The sequence below is a fragment of the Biomphalaria glabrata genome, chromosome 7 (genome assembly GCF_947242115.1).
Source record: "Biomphalaria glabrata chromosome 7, xgBioGlab47.1, whole genome shotgun sequence".
Taxonomy (NCBI): Eukaryota; Metazoa; Mollusca; class Gastropoda; family Planorbidae; genus Biomphalaria; species Biomphalaria glabrata.
The window spans coordinates 44241390-44260868 of record NC_074717.1 but is presented as its reverse complement, the minus strand read 5'-3'; the positions used below and the strand labels follow the sequence as shown (position 1 = coordinate 44260868).

The window sequence follows — 19479 nt, the reverse complement described above, 5'->3', positions numbered from 1 at the left end:
AGCTTTCACACACAGTCTATCTATATTATAGTCCTTATACGGAGAAAGTTCGACCAGTAGTCCTACTTCCCAGCTTGGATCCAGGCCCACAATCCAGTTCTCAAGGCAGCATGATTAAGGATGGCTCTTTAGGTCCAGACACCTCAGAATATCTCTTGACTATTGCTAGTCACTTTAGGCAGATGTCTCTCTATTAAAAGTCTGTCCTTGTCCTTAATAGTGGATGGCTGCCTGGTGGTGCGGTTTGCACGCTGGACTGTCGTTCGGATTTATCGACGGTCGAGGGTTCAAACCCTGCCCGCTCCCATCCCCCGTCGTCCTGCGGGAGGTTTGGACTAGGAAGTAAACTATCTTCAACCCTGAAGGAACATCCGAAACATGTAAAACATTTTACAAACAAACAAACATTTAGTGCGCCGGTGCTTTCGTAAGAATTGAAAATGAAATTAAAAAAAAATCCTGCTTTATTATCCAATAAAATAGTAAACCAGTGGTGTCATAAGGGAGGAGCGGGGGGAGGTGCTGGCCGCACCGCGTGACACTCTACCTAGATTGACATATCTTTTTTTGAAGTAACGTCTGTATTTTATAAGATAAGATAGTTGCAGTATTCAAAAGCAGAAGGAAATGTGTGCCAACCTTCGATGAAGTCCAGTAGGGAATCGGCGCCGGAGGCGCCATTATCCCGTTGATGGTTAGAAAGGCTTTTATCCAACCACCAGGCCTGGACATGGGGCAATTCACCCCTGTCCTGTCTGAGGGCTCCCAACGGTAGACGGCCATATCGGTTGAATGGGCCAGACCGGACCGTGCCGTGTACACAGCGCACCGCCCCCGCTCTCATACCACTCGCTATAAGTGGTCGAGGACAATGCTAACTGCGTGGAGCTTGTCTCATATTCCTATACTGTAACCGCCACAATTCCGTGCGAAGGTCGCCACTCCAGTCTCCTGGTACTGATGACGACCCCCTTGTGGAACGGCGTGGCGGACTTTTTGGACTGGGTTGCAGGTTACTTGTTCCATCCCCACCCCGAGTGAGATAAAAAAAAAAAAAAAGCTCACCCAGGGAGACCTGCTAGAAGGCCTGGTTCGCTACTCGTTCTTTGCCTATCCAGTTCCACCGCTGGACGTTTCCACCGGAGGGCCACGCTGAGGCGACGGGTAGCTGGAATATCCTCCGGAATGTGTGCCAACAGAATGTTTCTATAAAAGTATGCTTAATATGGAAAAATCCTTCGTTCTTGTAGCCTATCATTGACTCAATAGCAAGATTTTTTTATGGAAATGAGTTTAAAAATTATTTTGTCTGATATCGAATGAGGGAAATAGCTTGTGCATTATAAATAGATATAGTTTTAAGGGCGGAGTTCTTCCCCTTTACATAAGTTTTTAAAAGGAATTTCTTTATATTTTGCTATTTACACGTTTCGGACGCTCCTTCATAAATAAAAGATGACTACGTCCTAGCTAGACCAAAGCTCCTGCAGGACGGCTGGAAATGAAGGCGGGCAGGATTTGAACTCTAGATCATAGTGACGACAGTCCGAAGTGCAAATCACACCATCATAGCAAATGAAAAGTTACAGATCTGAGAAGCAGTTTTCTATGTAATAGCCTTGGTTAGAAATTGTTAAATCTTTTTTTTTCTTCCCTTTCTGAGCCAGTTTGACAGATAATATGAATGTATAATTGTAATAAACAACTGAGTAAAAGTCGGACATTTTCACACTTAATGCCAATGCATGACGAATGAGGACAAGACCCCAAAAAGGAGGACATGACCTCCTTTCGACGGACATCTGGTAACCCTAGACGCCCTAGCTAGTTGCACTGTCACGCTACTAGTACTGTGCTAATGTAAATGTACATAGTTTCTGTTACGGTACAATTTAGAATTTTATAACTAGAATAGACTTCTAAATCTAGATCAGATGATCTAAACTAGTAAATTATGAATGTTTTTGCGCTACGAGTTTTTAATGATATACTGCGAGGCTAATATCTAGATCTAGTAATAAAGTAACCAATCGCCTTTTTTTTTCGTTTTATTGTCTGCAGGCCTGCTCTTAATATCAAATATGTCGCCATTGTTGTTTTCTTAAAAAAATTAAGATAAAGAAAGTAAGCTAATTAGATCTAGATCTAGAATCTGGATTTAAACCTGTAGATCTAGACTAGATCTATTTAATTTATTTCTAGATCTTCATTCTATCAACGCAACACAGCTTTAGCCATGTAAGTAACTTATGTAGATGATAAATCTAGTAGATCTAGATTCTAGTCAATCTAGAGAGTAGTTTATCATGCTATTCGGACACCTATATTCGTTTTTTATAGGCCCAAATTTGAAAGTTTGACTTTGACAGCGCATTAATTTACAATGGTTTGACATAGAAAAGAAAATGACGTATCAAAATCTTCATAAGTTAAAGGAGAATAAGGATGACTACTTATATGTGTTCCCCAAACCTATATACTATATTTGTTATTATATTTAAGGTCAAAGAGGCAGTGTGTTTTCATTTAATTCGGACACATTTGACCCACATTATTTGATTCCGGACACCATAATTTATTTCGGACAGTCTCTATATTTAGGCATCAACTAAACTCAGATTTTAATTCTATATTAACATTAACCAAATTTTAAGATCCCCAGGCATAGCCCCTCACCGGCGGGCCTCACATGAAATCATTACGATGTTTTCAAACTATGCATAAATTATGATAAATAAGAACACAAAAAATAAAAATATGAACACACTTATTCTACCAAAATTAGGTCACTGGAATAGTGATTTCTGCACCGACTTTTAGACTTATTTTATGTTTGTTTATTTTATGTGTGTTGAATGTTTGGGGTTTGCATGATTAGATGTGTGTTGAATGTTTGTGATTTTTTTTTGTTTATTAATTTAATAAATTTCTAATACAGATGATCTTTTGTAGTATAGTAGGCCCCTACAGGTTACGATAGCCATTCTTGCCTAACTGCATCCTCTATATTCTCTCTATATAAATCTAGATCTATCTAGTAGGTCTAGATCTAAGCATTTAACTTCATTCAATGTACCAAGCTCACTCCAAACATTTGCCCATTTATTCTCTATTAAAAAAAACAACAACAAACGAACAAATATAATATAAGATCATTTTTATTGATGTCCAAAACTGGCTGTCCGAAATAAATTTTGGTAAGAAAATCGTAATTTAATTCGGAGACCGTATTAATTTTTTTTTGGTATGGAAATAGAAAACTTGGCTTATGAATCAAATAAATTAGCTCCAAAAACAGAATAAATATTGCCGGGCTCATTAGTATAGACTCAGCCAATCAAAAAATATAGTCTTAACTCTAGGCAGAGGTAAAGTCATCCGGGTAACATAGGAAAAAACAACAACCTGACTAACAAATTTGAAATTCGTTTTTCTTACACAAAAAGACAGCTAAATGGAAGGAAATTGGGTTGGAATCATTGGAAAATGGACAAGCACATTACACAGCGCGCTAGTTTTATAATACATATTAAAATAATTATTTAATGACCACAAAAAACAGAGAATGTCCGAATTCATGTAATGTCCGAATTAAATAAACTACTATATAAAAGATTCTATTTTATAAGTTATTCAATGAAATACTCGACTAGACTTAATAAAGACTTAAATGATGAATCTACTACTTAGTCTTACTCTTAGAGTTAGACTAGTTAGACCTACTAAATTGTAACTAAATTGACTAAATCTAATAGATCTAGAATGACTAGAATCTAGTAGATCTATCTATCAGTTCTATCTAGTCTAGATCAGTAGTTAGTAGATGACTGTAGATGTCTAGTCAAAGTCTTAGCTAGAGTTAGATCTAGAACTTCTAAGTTTTTAGAGTAACTTAGACTACCTAAATTAGAGTCTTTAGTGACTAAAGACTGACTAGAGACGAGAGTAATCTAGACTTTTCTGACTTTTCAAGACGACTATAACTTACTATAAGTATAATTATTATTATCAGACTAGTGAGAAATAGTGACTAGACTAGAATCACTAGATCTAGTCTAGGAATAGAATCTAATCTAGATCTTTTCTATCAATCTATAATTATTCTATTAGACTATAGTATAGTTTGTTACCATGGCATTGCTATTACTCAGTACTGCTTGTTAGTAATTAGTCATTATTATATTACTATGTAACTATTAGAATAATTAGATCTAGATCTAGTACTAGTATTAGTGTATTATAATTATAAGTCAGTGTAAGTAGTGTAAGTGTTACTCTGTTACTTTAACTTTAGTTAGACTAAGACCTAAGTCACTTTAAATTAAAGTAGTTTAAAGTGACTTTAACTTGTCTTTAGACTTAAGACTAAACTTTAACTTTACTAGACTTTAGTACTAGTAGATGATAGATCTATAAAAGTATAAATTATAAATTATATTTCTAGTCTAGAGTTGGCTCAGATTAATCATGAAAGATTTAGAAATAATTTAGATTAGCCTAGCGGTGCCTAGACCTAATTCCCTAATAAGGCCTAATAAGTTAATAAGCCCTAATAATAGGGAGGTGAAATAAAAAAATTGTCTTTGAAAAAACAATTTTTCGTTTGTACATCATTAAAATACTTTAAAAGATCTTTCCAATGGTGTTTAAATTATGACTGTATGTTTAACAGTTAGAAAGTTATGATTTTTTTCGTGGCGTTTTGACCTAATATGAAACAAATAAGTTGAGAGCGTCTTGCTGGCTAAGCTGGAAGAGACACACCTCCAGATCAAAAGTTAAAAAGTTGGAATTGAGTTTCATAGATGATAGAGATCTACTGGTACTTATTAAATAAGAAATTTTTTAATAGTAGATCTAGTATTAGTAGTAAATTTGTAGCTCACAATTCTGATTTCATTTATATTTATGAACTTCACTTGTTTAGAATGTAAATATTGATGAAATAAATAAATTATCGGATCTATAGCTACAACACTACAAGAAATGTCAGAGGGGTGTGGACAAAAGGCGTGTTGAAAATAACAAAATATTTTAAAAGTGGGATCAAAATCACATGAAACAATTTTTTTTTCAAATGTGCTTTAAAATCTATGTGCATGTGTTTAATACACATAAACTATTTGAATATATCCAGAATATTAGGCCTTACATGGCCTGAAGTGGTTTAAAATATGTCTATAATGAAATTTCTTTATCAAAAACTGTATATCCCATAGCCAACAATGCTAATCATATTTTCAATGTTTCGATATGATGCGCATTAGATATCATGATAAAACTTGGTAGAATTATAGCCAGGCATAATATCTAGTGTAAAAAAAAATATTAATGTTTGATTATTTTCCTGGACCCTGCATTGCTAAAAACATAAAAGGGGTATTTTTGATAATAAATTTTAAAAAGATATATAATATATGACTAAAAATAATCGTGATTAAGCATTAATTAGGCCATTGTCTAAAGTAATCGATAACACAACTTTAAAACTCCTCACATTTCATTCAAAAGTGTAATAAATTTCCAAGTACGGCCTATGTAAAAAAAACATCAAAAACGCAATCTCTAAATTATCTGTAGTTTTTTACTTCCAAGTTTTTTCACCTAGCTACTAATAACTAATAATTAATAAATGTAGATCTAGATCTATATGTAGTTGCACCAAAAAATATAATTAAATTGATCTTAGATATTATATTAGCCTATACCAACAAATGTGTAATAGAATGAAAGAGGGTGAACAATGCTTTCCACACCAAATTTATGATTATTATTGATTCAAAATGTGAATATTTCAGAAACTATTGTGACACACATTACATATTAGACCTCTAGATCTATATAATTATAATATTATTTATAGATTACAATTACATTAAATTGCCAAGAACAAAGCAAAAAAAAAATGAATGCTCATTTGTTCCTCACTTGGTCAGACTGTATCCGCACTACTTGTTTGAAAAAAGAAAAGGATAAAGAAGTCTGTGTGTACTCACTTGTTATTCTATTCTTTTCTATTTATGTGAATGTTTCTGTTCACTGTTGTGTAGTTTTTATTTGAGAAAAGAGTTGTTAGTAATCACAACAAATTTCCATAAAGGATTAATAAAGCAGTCTTAAGTCTTATTATTATCACATAGATATATAATAAAGACTATAACTATACATACTATATTCTAGGCAGCACTGTAGACCAAATTTTCAATGAGAGAAAATAGTGTAATAAATATAGCTAAACAAAGCCACTAAGGACTGCACCGACTCCTGATACAACACTGTCTAGCAGAAAGGTAGTGCTAAGTGAACAAACCTCTAGATTATAGAAATATCTAATAAACATCTTTCTGATCCAAGTCAATTACCAAGTACTGGTGCGGTATACAAATATTACCCCAGCAGTCAATTAGTTCACTAGTGCTGCCTTTAAGGCTTTTTATAAATATCACATACATGTCATATGTATGCATTATTCATAGCTTCAGCAATCAGGTTCACATTTGTATTTATTTACAAAACAATAAAAGCTTGACTTGCTGTGAGAGATATGAACCTCATGCAATAATAAACTTTCAACACTCGACTTAAATTTTAAATCTTGAGTCTAGATCTAGACTATTAGAATCTAGATCTAGACTATATACTATTAGAATTAGGATAGTTAGGTTTAATCTTTTCTTTTTCATGTATGATTATTATTAGTCTAATTAGATCTAGAATATAGGCGATCATTCTGAAACCTCTTTCCACTACGTCACTACTACTAGATGATAGATCTAGTATGAATATCTATAATTTTTTTTAAAAATGCAATTAGATCAAGAAACTTTATGGCAATATTCCATGATAATGTAGAATAAGGTTCCTGCATATCTCTACGAAGTCATTTCTGACATTGCTAGCGCACCCCATGGAAATAAACGGTCCAACAGACTAAGGGATAGGTAAAGGTAAAAAATCACACCTAGTATGAACCTGTTTGATGACCCTGTTTCAACCTTGATTGAATCCTACAAGCCAAATAAGACAGAAAATTGACTAAAAAAACCTATATAAAAACTTTCATAATCTTGTTTTATAAAGTTGTATCTAATTTTTTTTTCTCTTTTACTTTCAGATGTTCCCCATCAGAGATAATACGTTTTTTAAACTTATATTAACACTGATGTGGTTGACAAAATAGTAAAAAAGTAAGTCCTTTTCGTTACCAACTGTAGTATTAGAGTTTCTGAATTATTTTGGTCAACTTTTTTATAAGTTACTTTGTAATGAAATTGTTGTTTCTGTCAAAATAGTTCTATTTATTATATACAAAAAAAAACCCAACAATTTATGAGAACAGTTATAATATGAATGGAGTTAAATAAACATAAAGAAAAAATATAAACCTACTAAACCCAAGAAGACTTACTGTTTAATCTGCGATGGGATGGCTTGGATGGATGGAAGTGTGGAGAGGAAAAGGTTGAATTACTGCTTGGGGTTGGGTGACATGGCTTGTTAGGTATCTGGATTGTGTTCTGTATTCTGTGCAATTTTTAAACTAAATTTTTGGTTATCAGAAATGTTTACTTTTGAAGGCATTCACTATCTGAAATTTCACTGTAACTTTTTTTTTTTATACCTATAAATAAATAGAGTGAAATAGTTAAGTTCAAAAAATATAGTTCCTTTAAGATTTCACTCAATCCATAACATTTTTTACAAATTCCCATTGCAACATGTTTGCACATTGTACAGCACTAGAGGGTAAACAATCTCATTTAAAACTCTCCAGGACCAAATCGATCATATATTTTCAAAAATATCACTGAATGATTTATCATTAGGATCTCTGGAACAGCCAAACAGATTCACATGACAGTTTTTTACACAGGTTCCTTTTACCCGGTACCTCTTAGGTACTCATTAGGAAACAGTTTTGATACATTTGCAGTCTGAGCACAGCAATTCATGAAATATTGCAAGCATTCTATTAAACCTTGGTATTTTATTTTCAGTATTTCCCAAAATGTTAGTAGTCATAAATGAAGTTTTGATGATGTTCGATATTTTTTTATTAACCAAATGTTTCCCCTTAAAATAGGAAATAGCTGTGTGAATGTGTTTGATGTGAATATAATATAAAAACAAAATGAAATCAATATTTCTTTGGTGTGTAACTTGCATTGTGGAAACTTGAGTTTGCTACATAAGTTGAAATAGGATTTTTATAACGTTCCTTTACATTTCCATGAACATCATAATTGTAACTAGCTTTATATTACATTCATTACTGTTTTATGATATTGGCTACATTATTTAATACACTATATTTGTTAAAGCACTGCTGTCATTCTTAAATAATTCTATCTGTTACACTTCTGTTTCAGATATTGCCAAGAAACCACAAATGTACTACACAGGCTTGTCACCAAATAGTGGTCCAAATGTATCAGGTCAAACTGTTGAGAAACAAGGCATTTATGTACCAGCTCCAAGTCCATTTGCTCCTTCAGGATTTCCACCCAGCCAACAAGTACTTCCTCCAGGACTAGCACCTCGTTTCGCTGCTGCCCCACAAGCCTATGCAGTGGTATCTAATGCAGGCCCAACAGCTTACACTATCTCACCAGCCTACCATTCTATACCATACACCAGCTTGCAAGGTATCCCTACTTCCACCCATGCCTACATATCTGCTGCTCAGTATCCTGGAATGACTTACCAGGCAGCTTTGGGTCCCAGAACAGCCCCACCATCTCATTACCCACTTCAGGCTGGGGCACCTCTTATAGCTGCTAGCTATTCACCCATGCCAGGCCAACTACCTGCCCCTGCTGCTAGACCTTTCCCTGTCAGCCACATGACTGCCTATCCTCCAGGTTACCCACTTCCAGCAGGCACTGCTCCTATTCCCTATCATGGAGCAGCTACTTATGGGCCACCATTTTAGCAAAATGAGCTTTGGGTTGGGGAAAAGATACGAGACCAATATTTTTTTCTCAAAGACAGCTGTGTAGGCTACTTATTTAGTATTTAATTTCTTTATTGCTCATTATGATTGGATTCATAATGTGTTCTAGAATTTACTAATTTATTGTACCCATCTAAATTTAAAATTTGTATTTTCTTTGTGGAATATATATATATATACATTAATTTAAACTTTTGGAAATTATTTGCAAAGCTAGCTTATTTATAAATAACATGACATAATAATCAATACGTACTGAAAATTAAAATACAATGTCCATAATAACAGCTGTTAAAACCAACTCATGGTGATGGTACTTTTCTTTGATCCTTTATTGTGGCTGTTACCTCCATTTGTCTGTTATATCATGCATATGAAATAAAGGAGCAACGTTTTTCTTCATTGCCTTGTATCAACATTCCCTCGATTTAGTTTCACAATATGTTGAACTCTCTCTTTAACCTCTACCCAATTTATTGCCCTAAGAATGACATGAAATTATTTATCTTTAGACATAACTGTAACTTACATTATTTGTTTCGTTTGACCTAAAATATCTTTACAAGTTATAGTTAATAATACAATAGACTTGGAATCGAAAGTTACGCTGTTTCTGTTAAATTTATTGTATTATTGTTGTAAAAGTATTAAATTTGCAACTAGGGTAGGCCAATAAACAATCCATAACCTGAATGCATGTTTAGGGGCTGGTAATTAGTATAGATAGCTACAGCTAATGATTAATGATGAAAATAAGGACACATTATGCTTAGTTCTTGTTCAAATTTCCAGCAACAATAAAATATTGTGCAATAAAAGGGATGTGATTAGTGTTAAGAAACCACTTAGCATTTGTTTAACAACTTTCACAAGTCCATGATTTCTAGCTGTTTTTTTTAAAGCATTTATAGCCGACTTCCAAGCTTGTCCTTGTTGTCTATCACTATTGTGGTATTGTGATGAATTGGTCCTAACTGTTCAAATGTAGCTAAATTTCTCTTTTGAAAAATGTATTTATTGTGACTTTGTTGATATTGTTTTGGTATTTGTACTAGTGGGTGTGAGTGCTATCATGTTAGAACAATTTGACTTTTGTTGTGAGTTATAGAACATAAATGGATGCAAACTGGGAGCTTTTGCTCATTTAGAGGTGCTTCATATACATTCAATTTTTAAGTTTCTGAAATGCTACAGATCAAATTTGAATCTTCAGAAACTACTAGCAAAATGTTTCTATTCTCTTTATATAATTATTGTAACAGAATATGACTTGCTATGAGCATTCTCAGACAATAAACTATATTTACCATTTACTTTTTACTGTTGCTTTTAAGTTGAAATAGAATTTTTTTTTTTTTGATTCAGTTTATAATTTATTAGAAACATGATCTCCACATTTTCTCTCTATATATAAAGATACAATTCACATGGTTGTGGGTTACAGAATTGATTTTAAGAGAACAGTGACAGCATGAATTTTTAGCACCTGACTCTTTAGTTCTATATTACTATATACAAATACTTTTTAAGACTTTATATTCTTGATACTCTATAGTTGGCTGTACTCAGCATAGCAAGGTGGTGTGAGTGTTGTTTAAAGTACATTTTTATAAATTATAGTATGGCATTTTCTTGCCTGTTTGCGTTTGTTAAAGAAAAGGGTTCATAACCTTATTTAATAATTAAACAAATCAAAGCTTTTTGTTTGTTTGTTTTTATTTAAAAACAATAGTGGACAATCCAATTGAAACAAGTTATAAAAATTCTACATACAACAAGAATTAAACAAGTTTCACAATATACAAGACAAATGAATATGACATTATTCTTCTCATAACAATAATATTGTTTTTGCCCATGAAACTAAAATTGAAGTTTTAACAAAAAATTACATAATTGAATGTTATAAACATGACACTTAAACATTAAAATCGTATTTGTCTTCAACAATAAACCAATGCTTTTTTTTTTAGAACTATCCTGGTCGAGACAGGAATACGACATGAGAACCTACAAACAATGTTTCATAAAACCATTCAAATGTGTCAAATTACTTACATACAAAATTGATCTATGTACAGATGAATAAAATTGTAGCTGTCAAGTAATGGAATCATGACAATGAAATCATCGCCGCCCACCTCTGGGTCCACCACCACCTCGTGCACCGCCGCCACCACCTCCTCCCCTTGGGCCACCTCGTCCACGTCCCCTAGGGCCACCACGCCCTCGTCCTCTTGCTCCAACTGGTGCTGAAAAAGTTTATAAAAATTTAAGTTAACCTAATTGTATTTTATAATTTTCAAGAGAATTAGAGCCTGTAATTTACTTTCAAATTTTCTTCCATGAGAGTTAATTTCAGTTAAGCAGAATGTTTTTTGTACAAATATCTGAAAAATCAGTTGAAATCTACAAAAATAATTGAAAATCTTTCCATAAAATTAATTGTCCCTGCTGTGAATCACAAACTTTCTACACTCATTTCTAGCAGAAAAAAAAAGACAGCCAGTTAACAGCATTAAAATCTATTCCAAAAACATCATTGTTAAATTTTAAAAAGTCTAATATTTTCCCCATTATTAGCATCGGGTAATTAGCATCAAGTAAGTGTGTAAGATTTTGATGACTGAGTAGCATACTAAGTCTAAAGGTTTTAATGAAGCTAAAGATGTGTCCATTGAGAGTTAAAGAAAATAGGTTTAGAGTTATCCCAAAGAGATATGTTTGATACTTCTAGTGGTCCAAACCAACATAACTCTAAGAGACATTTAAAGAAAGGAGACTGAATGGCTTATCCAATTTAAAAATATTTAATGATATAAATTTGTCATATTATATAAACAGCATGATAATGGGGTCAGTGCAATGGCCGTTGGCCTTCAGTCTTGTGTTCTAGCCAACATGAGATGTAAAAACAACCCTGGATACCAAGGAAACTTGGTAAAGATGTTTCAAACGAATAATTTATTCAGATTTTTAAGGACTAGCTTTAAAAAAAAAAAAGAGCAGTGCGTTTTTTTTCTCCTCACCTTCTCTTTTCCCTCTTGCTTTTGATCGTGGAGCGTCATCTATCAATAATGTATCCAATGGCAAGCTGTCAGGGAGAATGTAGTAACGGATATTGTTTCCTCTAATGCTCAGAGAGTCAAGCTGCTGAGGGTCTTTGTTCTTAACAGTCATCTTAACAGCTTTCAAATGAGTGTTCATACTGACATCAACACCTGATGAAATCAATCCAGAAACATTACGGCAACAAAAAGTTTTTACATGTTTCCTATGATAGGGAAAGATCAAATATTTAATGCTTTATAAACTCTTATTAGTCATAATCACATGACATAGATGAAATTTTTTAAAATCCTAATAATCCATGGTATTGCAATTGCCGGGGGCAAAAAAAATCTGTATATAATATACTTTTGTTTGTCCTAGCATATATAAAAAAGTAAAGTTCCCCTTTCAGACCTTGTGGTCTATAGGGCAGATGATGTAAAGGTCATCTGTTTCTGTGGCCTATGGTTAACAAGGGTGTCATGTGGCCAGCACAACGACCAACCGCCTTTACTTTTCCCCAACTAATGTCAGGTACCCATTAGAGCTGGGTGGATTCAGATGTGCCCGAAGATTCCGAAATAAAAAATGCCAGTCTTCACCAGGATTCGAACCCGGTCTCCGGTTCAGAAGCCAAACGCTTTACCAATCAGCCACTGCACCTCATCGTAGCATATATATGACATAGATATAGATCTAATATGGAATTAGAAATGTACTAAAAGGGTTTTTGTTCTTAACAGCTTTCCAATGAGAGTTCATTCTGCATAACACCTGATAAATCAATCAAATGGTTTAAAAAAAATAATTTTCAGGAACATTAAGGCAACAGTTAAGTTTTTTTTTGTTTCTGATGATTGGGAAAATTCAAATAGTTGATCTTTTAATATTAATTTTTTTTTGTCAACTGCCGCATGCTAGAATTCCAAAAGACAGCCTCAATGCTGAGCATGCTAAGGGAACCAGACTAAAAGGACAACAGTATTAACATAGAGATGTCTGCAAGCAAGACTTCAAAAGCAATTTATTTTAAATGAAAATGCCCCAGATCAGTTAACATTGAGACAAATTGTACATTATAGCTGCCATGACCATTGAAGAAAGCAAAAGAGCTGACAAAATGTCAATAAAATTGGACTAATTGACCTAATAACATGTTATAAATCAAGCATTAAATAAATTGAAGAAAAACTTTGTATTAGTTTTTAAAAACCCTCACCTGTAACAGTTCCATGAACTTGAGTACCATTTTTTAGTTCAATTGTAACAGTTTCATGACTCAATTTCATAAGAAACCTGAAAATATACAGATATAAGTAAAATGCCAAGTAACAAGACCATACAAAAAGGCAATAAGTTAACTTTTTAAAAAACCTTCGAAAAGTACAGAGATACAAGACAATACATAGACCACAATGAGTCAGCTATTTGGCAAATAGAAGGTTTTTTTTTTCATTTCTGTGAGACAAATAATGACCAAGAATTTAAAATAAATGTTATATAAAATTAAGATTACATTCAAAATCTTTTAAAATTTATACACAACAGTATCAAATATTTCAATCAATACCCAAGCATTCTTAGTAGACAGTTTTAAAGCAATTTTCATGCAAACTACATATATACACTAATACAGGTACATTACATTACAAGTCTATCTTTGCCAAGGTATTCAAATTCGCCTAAAACACACTTCTGTTCTCTAATACAACAGTCACAGTTATAGTAAGTTTACTTTTTACAGTCTTGGAATGACACCTACATTGTGCCAAAAACCCAAAATATAAACTTTTACAGTAGAGAGAGTTGTGGATGAAAAGTTACTAAACTTGGTTTTTCTAGGGTTGGCTATCCATATTATACATATGCTCTTACCATACAATAAGATATAGTGGCAATTTAGTCTCAAGACCATAATACAGGCTAAAATCTAGGCTTCAGAACCATCTAAATCTAAAGTTGACTTATGTTTCAATTCATCCTGCTATCAATAATTTTTATTTGCAGCTAATTAATTAATTGAGACCATTATGAACTAAAAGAAATTAAACAAAGATCAAAATTTAAGATGCAAACACCTTAATCACATGACATGGATTGGAAGAAAATCCTAACACCCCCACGCTATTTGCCTTTTGATATTGCAATGGCTGGGGGGAAAATAAAGTATAGAGATATAATACTGATATACTTTTGTTTGTCCTAGCACATTTATTGTAGACAAAGATATCTGGATTAGAAATGTGCTACTTTATCTACTTCTGAATACAATAATATTTTTAAGAGACTAGTCAACTCAAGATCTAAAAGTGCTTCGTATAATTTGTTAGTATATTTAGAATTTAGACTATAGATCTAGATCTTGTCTAAATTTTAACCGATTATATATCTAGATCTATGTCTATATCTATCTATCTGATTCTATGATAATTGATATCACATAGAGGCCATTGTAGGCTGGAATCCTCCGTCATAAAATGTTGAAAATCTGTAGAGTGAGACCATGAGTAACATCAACATCCAATCCAACAAGAATTAAAACTATTCTTTGCTAATGGTTTCTGTACGCCTAGATCTATATCAGTACTGGGTATGTTTACACAATTGGAGGCTAAGTGACTAAGTGCTAAAATATGAAAAATTTAAGCCTTGGACTTGGAGAGTAAGTCTATCTAGACTTCTAGGTCTAGACCCAGTAGAAATTAGTAGATCTACTTTGCTAGAATAGAAATTTAATGATACAGAAAAAAAAAATCAGGAAAACAAAAAAGTTTGTATATTTTAAAATTCAACACTAAAACTAAATTGAGGAACTCATCAATACTCATAAAATTTACATTGTGAAGAGAAGAATGCCAAGCCTAAGCTAGTTCAGTCATCTATTCATCTAGATAGAATCACTAAATTAAATCATCTAATCTAGACAGTGTTCACTGTTGTCAGTATACTAGATTTTTACGACTACACTTTCGCATTGACCATTGTTTTGTTATTAAAAATAAAAATTATCCTTTAGTGTCATTTTTATAGATCTAGATCTAGTTTACATTTGGAATAGAATTTAGAATAGTTTGAATAGATTCTAGCTAGATTAGATCTGGACTGACTGGAGTGTAGATTAGGATTCTAGATCTATACTACAATGTAACAATTCAATCAAACTATTCTAAATTCTATTCTAGACTTAGATCATCTAGATTCTAGTGATCTAGCCATTCTAGTCAAATCTAGTCATCTAGTGAGATCAGATTCAGAGGTCTAGACTGTCTTAGTCACTCATCATGACTCATGTCTTGTCTCAGCCTAAGGCTAAAGCCGCTAAGGCCTAACTAAAGTGACTAAAGCCAGTAAGCTGCCAGTAATTTTGAGTAATGACAATATAGAATAAAGTAAAAAAGTCCCATGTTAAACTCAGACAGAGGCATTGGAGGCTCTACACAAGTTCTAGATCTTTCATCTACTAAATCTATCTAGCCTACTCTAGACTCTAGTCAACACTAGTCTCTAGCCTTAGCTAGTGATAGTGTCTCTAGTCCTACTCTCCTAGTCTAGACTCAAGTCAAGTGACAACCACTGTGACTGTACTGAGTCTACTGAGTGTATCAGACTGTAGTCTAAGTCTAAGTCTAGACTCCTTCCTTTGCCTTTATTTAGTCTTAGTACTTTAGTGGTTAGTTAGGCTAGTAGAGTTAAGTAGGGTAGATTCTATTCTAGTCTACATCACAAAAACTGATAGAAATTCTAGATCTGGTAATACCAAAGCAAGTGTCTTTCATTTTCTGATCCTCTAGACTACTTCGTCTAGATCGAATTCTTCATAATTCTTACTATTCAATAAGTAAACAAAGGGTCTTAAATAGTCTAATACCGGTCATCCTGTTGTCGATAACAACAGAAGTTTAAACTACATTTAAAAAAAATAAACAATCTATTGTACTCTTAGTTCAAGCGTATAGCATTTTGTTTGAGATTTTACCTTACAAGTTTCATGATGAATTAGATTTTTGCTTCAATATGAAGCAACCCAAAAATATTTTGATTGGCGGTATAACGTATCATATACAAAATTTCGTTACCGGAAGTAGAATTTGAAGGCTAAATGGGGGAAAGAGACATAATCGTACTAATCTAATTCACACATTTATAAGAACAGTTTCTTCCCTTACAAGTAATTTCTTAACTATTTCTCTCCGAAATTATTTACCACATTCTGGTGGAATCAAAGCTGGTATCGTCAGTTAGGAGAGAAAGAGTTAAATTTGTTTCTAAATACTTACCGGATATATCTAGATCTTAGATCTAAATTTAATAATCAGTGAAATAGAGTATTATCATTCTAAAAATGCCGATTGATAGAATTTTACGAATGACAAGCGTAGCTAGTAAAATCACACTGGGCATCTCATCTTATAAAACGTTATTTCAAAAGAAGATGGTTACGTCCTACGCGTCATGCATGTTAACCAATGACTTACTCCTAGCTGGCTCAGGCAACCCATTCCATGCTCAAATAGCACTAGGGAAGAAGTACCGAAAAAAAAGGTTACGTAACTGTCTTCAGCTTCAGAGTATGGTTCGAGCAGGCAATGAATTGTGGGTAGTAATGTGGGGAGCAGACTTTCTACTGTAGACAGAGGCGGCCTTAGCAGAGCCCTGGGCGAGTGTCAAATGTGGGACCCTGAGCCTTTATATACTGTACCACATCACGCTAACGGGTTGGTCCGCCTTTAACACCGTAGGCCTTATTTTTGCAACCAAACATAGTACCTTACGTAGGTACTCTACTATTGGCCTTTCACTAATTAAACATACTGTATCGTGACTGTTCTGCATGAAAGATTTCACCTTAATAAACATAACTAATGATTCAGAAACATTTTGCATGAAAAATCAACCAACTAGATAATAATAATTTCTGCTTAGCTGAACTCGGAAAGTAACTATTAATTACGAAGGAGAACCAGAACACTTGCAATAATCAAATAGTTGCCAAGACGGTCACAAAAGGATTCAGTCACGGAACTTTCTTGGCTTGCCGTTTTGCACTAATAATAATGTTATGTTATCTCCCGATGCGCGGTCCGAATGCCGAAGCCAAAGTGGTGTTCTTTAAGAACAAGGTGTGCGATAGGCGCTTCAGTTGTCCCTCGACGTTTGCAGATCCAACTTTTTCGAAAGGCTATGCAACGGTTCACGGGTTTTGAGAAAAAATGAAAAAAAAAAATACTCCTGCAATTTACTATTATGATTTTTTTTTTGGACCATTTGTTTTCCCACGGCCACCCGATGTATATGAGAACATAATGAATACGTCATTGCCAAACTTTCTGAATGCTGATTGGCCGAAATAACTGTATAGCACATAAACTGGTTAAATCTAGAGTAGGCCCAGGGGTGGACTGGGTATCAAAACCGGCCCGGGCATTTCTAAACCATCCGGCCCATAAATTGTATATTATATAATGGACATCCAGTTCTAGGTCTACCTGTCCTCAAAATCATTCTGTTAAATTTGATAATGTATCGATAGATGTACACATGCTTACAGTGAACACTATGTCCTTAGAAGGAATAAAGGCTTTATGTTGCTTTTTAATCGCAAAGTGTATAGGCCCTAAGAGGATGAAGCTCTACCGATGTAGGCTATTACATTATTTCGGAAAATGTGTTTGATTAAATTAGTAGGCCTTAGTAGAGTCTGTAAAAAAATTTTAAGAAAATAATTCGCTCAGAAGCCCCTTCCCCTGAAAAAGGAATACTATGAAAAATGTAGTAATTTAATAGTGGCATCCATGCGGCCCTTTTCTTATAAAATACAGACGTGGTTTCAAAAAAGAAGATACTTACTGTGGTCCTACCAGCCCATTTGGATATCGGCCCACCGGGCATTTGCCCGAATGCCCATATAGCCAGCCCGCCCCTGAGTAGGCCTAATCTAAACCAATCGTTAGGCCTATAGTAAGTGTGTTTGTAATGTTTTTACATCGCCTTGAGCCTGCATTTTGTTTGTTAACAGCGCTTTATAAATAAAATTATTATTATTATAGTAGGCCTCAACAATGACATGCGACGTCGCAACCTGTGTAGACCAAAAGCTCGTTTGCCCCGTCACAGGTCGTAACGTAAGAAACAGTTGGCTTGTAAAAGTTCTTAAGAGAATGGGAAATTGTTATTTAGGAGATTAAAGTGTTAGAGGATGTCTTGTGATACTGTTCGTAACCAAAAATATTGTAGGCCAACGTTTATGAAATTAAATACCATGGAGATTTCTATTTCTCAAAACGTATCCCCCTCGAAAGTAAAAAAAACAAAAAACAAAAAAAAAAAAAACCACTATAATAATTTTTAATACATTTTTATGAAAAAAATCAATTTTTCAAAAATTTCATTAATGTTACAATATAAATGACCTATGACTCTTTCTTGTAGAAAAAAACTATAGCCTTACAACTGGTTCAAACTTGATAACTACGCGTTTTCCTATTCCAATCCGATTGGATATTGGATGTCGTTTATTTACGAAATAAACGATGTTAATTGGTCGCTTCTGTCCACTTGTTTTTATTCATGCCAAGGTGAACTGTTAAACAATGATAGCCTCGTAGAATCGACAACTCATAATATGCTGTCTTTACCGAAACTGAACAGTATTGGAAACAAAATGTCATGTTAGGAGCTTGCATGGTAATTGGTATCATATAGATGACTCCAAAATATTAAGTTACAAGTCCTATTTAATGAGAACTGATCTGGATTGCGAAGCAGGAGGTAACAAGGAAATCTACGATCCTGGGGCCCCGTCAGGCCTAGGGCGGTCCACTTGCCACCCCCTAGGGCCGCTACTGACTGTAGGATAGGTAAAAAGCCATCCCCCCCCCCCATAAGCTTCTAGGGCCTGTACAAGCTAGCTTATTAATATAATTTTATCTTAAATTTGGTTTTCAAATATATATATATATATGTCTAATTTACAAATTAGTTTTAAAAATAATAATATACTTTGATGGGCTGCTGCTTTGTCCGTTGATACTGTTCGTTATTCGATATCTGTCTGGTCGGCAAATCATAATAAACCTGAGGAAGGTATTGATGAATACCTGGATGTTTTTTAAGGTGGTGATGGTGGTTCTCCAGGTCTCTTCTCCATAAAGTAGTGTTACCATATCTTATCTTATATAATACAGACGTTACTTAAAAAAAAAAAAACAAGATGATTACGTCCTACGCGTCATGCATTGGCCTGACAAATGCCTGATCTTGATGGTGGTGCTTATCCCAAGAAGTTCTTCAGTTGATGGCAGACTGCTCGAACTTTACCAATGCCGGCTCTTACATCTGCATCTGTTCCTCCATGCATATATATATACATACATATATATATATATATATATTTATTTATTTATTTATATTTATATTTTTTATTTATTTATTTATTTATTTATTTATATATATATATATTTAAATATATGTTTGTA

General features: G+C 33.7%; 2 protein-coding genes across 3 annotated transcripts; one reads left to right on the top strand and one right to left on the bottom strand.

Annotated features, from left to right (window-relative positions):
- Positions 1-1864: 1864 nt before the first annotated feature.
- Positions 1865-10653, top strand: LOC106078369 (atherin-like). Of its 2 annotated transcripts, none has more exons than XM_013239224.2 (3): positions 1865-2238; positions 7115-7187; positions 8370-10653. In XM_013239224.2, exon 3 carries the CDS (start codon positions 8390-8392, stop codon positions 8930-8932), a length of 543 nt encoding a protein of 180 aa, XP_013094678.2. In that variant the 5' UTR covers positions 1865-2238; positions 7115-7187; positions 8370-8389; the 3' UTR covers positions 8933-10653. The 2 variants fall into 2 exon arrangements, with proteins under 2 accessions (XP_013094678.2, XP_055891347.1); XM_056035372.1 differs by lacking the exon at positions 1865-2238 and adding an exon at positions 3459-3579.
- LOC106078370 (small nuclear ribonucleoprotein Sm D1-like) lies at positions 10652-16112 on the bottom strand. The gene is made up of 4 exons (XM_013239225.2): positions 15981-16112; positions 13224-13300; positions 11983-12174; positions 10652-11205 (listed from the first exon to the last, which is right to left on the bottom strand). The coding sequence occupies exons 1-4, from the start codon at positions 15992-15994 to the stop codon at positions 11081-11083; spliced, it is 408 nt and encodes a 135-aa protein (XP_013094679.1). The 5' UTR covers positions 15995-16112; the 3' UTR covers positions 10652-11080.
- Between the last annotated feature and the right edge of the window lie 3367 nt (positions 16113-19479).

Bases quoted from the DNA above. Each gene is read 5' to 3' on its own strand.
- LOC106078369 (XM_013239224.2), top strand. From the start codon at position 8,390: ATGTACTACACAGGCTTGTCACCAAATAGTGGTCCAAATGTATCAGGT.
- LOC106078370 (XM_013239225.2), bottom strand. The intron at 12,175-13,223 runs GTGAGGGTTTTT...TGATTTCATCAG, and splicing joins AGTTCATGGAACTGTTACAG to GTGTTGATGTCAGTATGAAC. The intron at 11,206-11,982 runs GTGAGGAGAAAA...AAACTTTTTCAG, and splicing joins AGCAAGAGGGAAAAGAGAAG to CACCAGTTGGAGCAAGAGGA.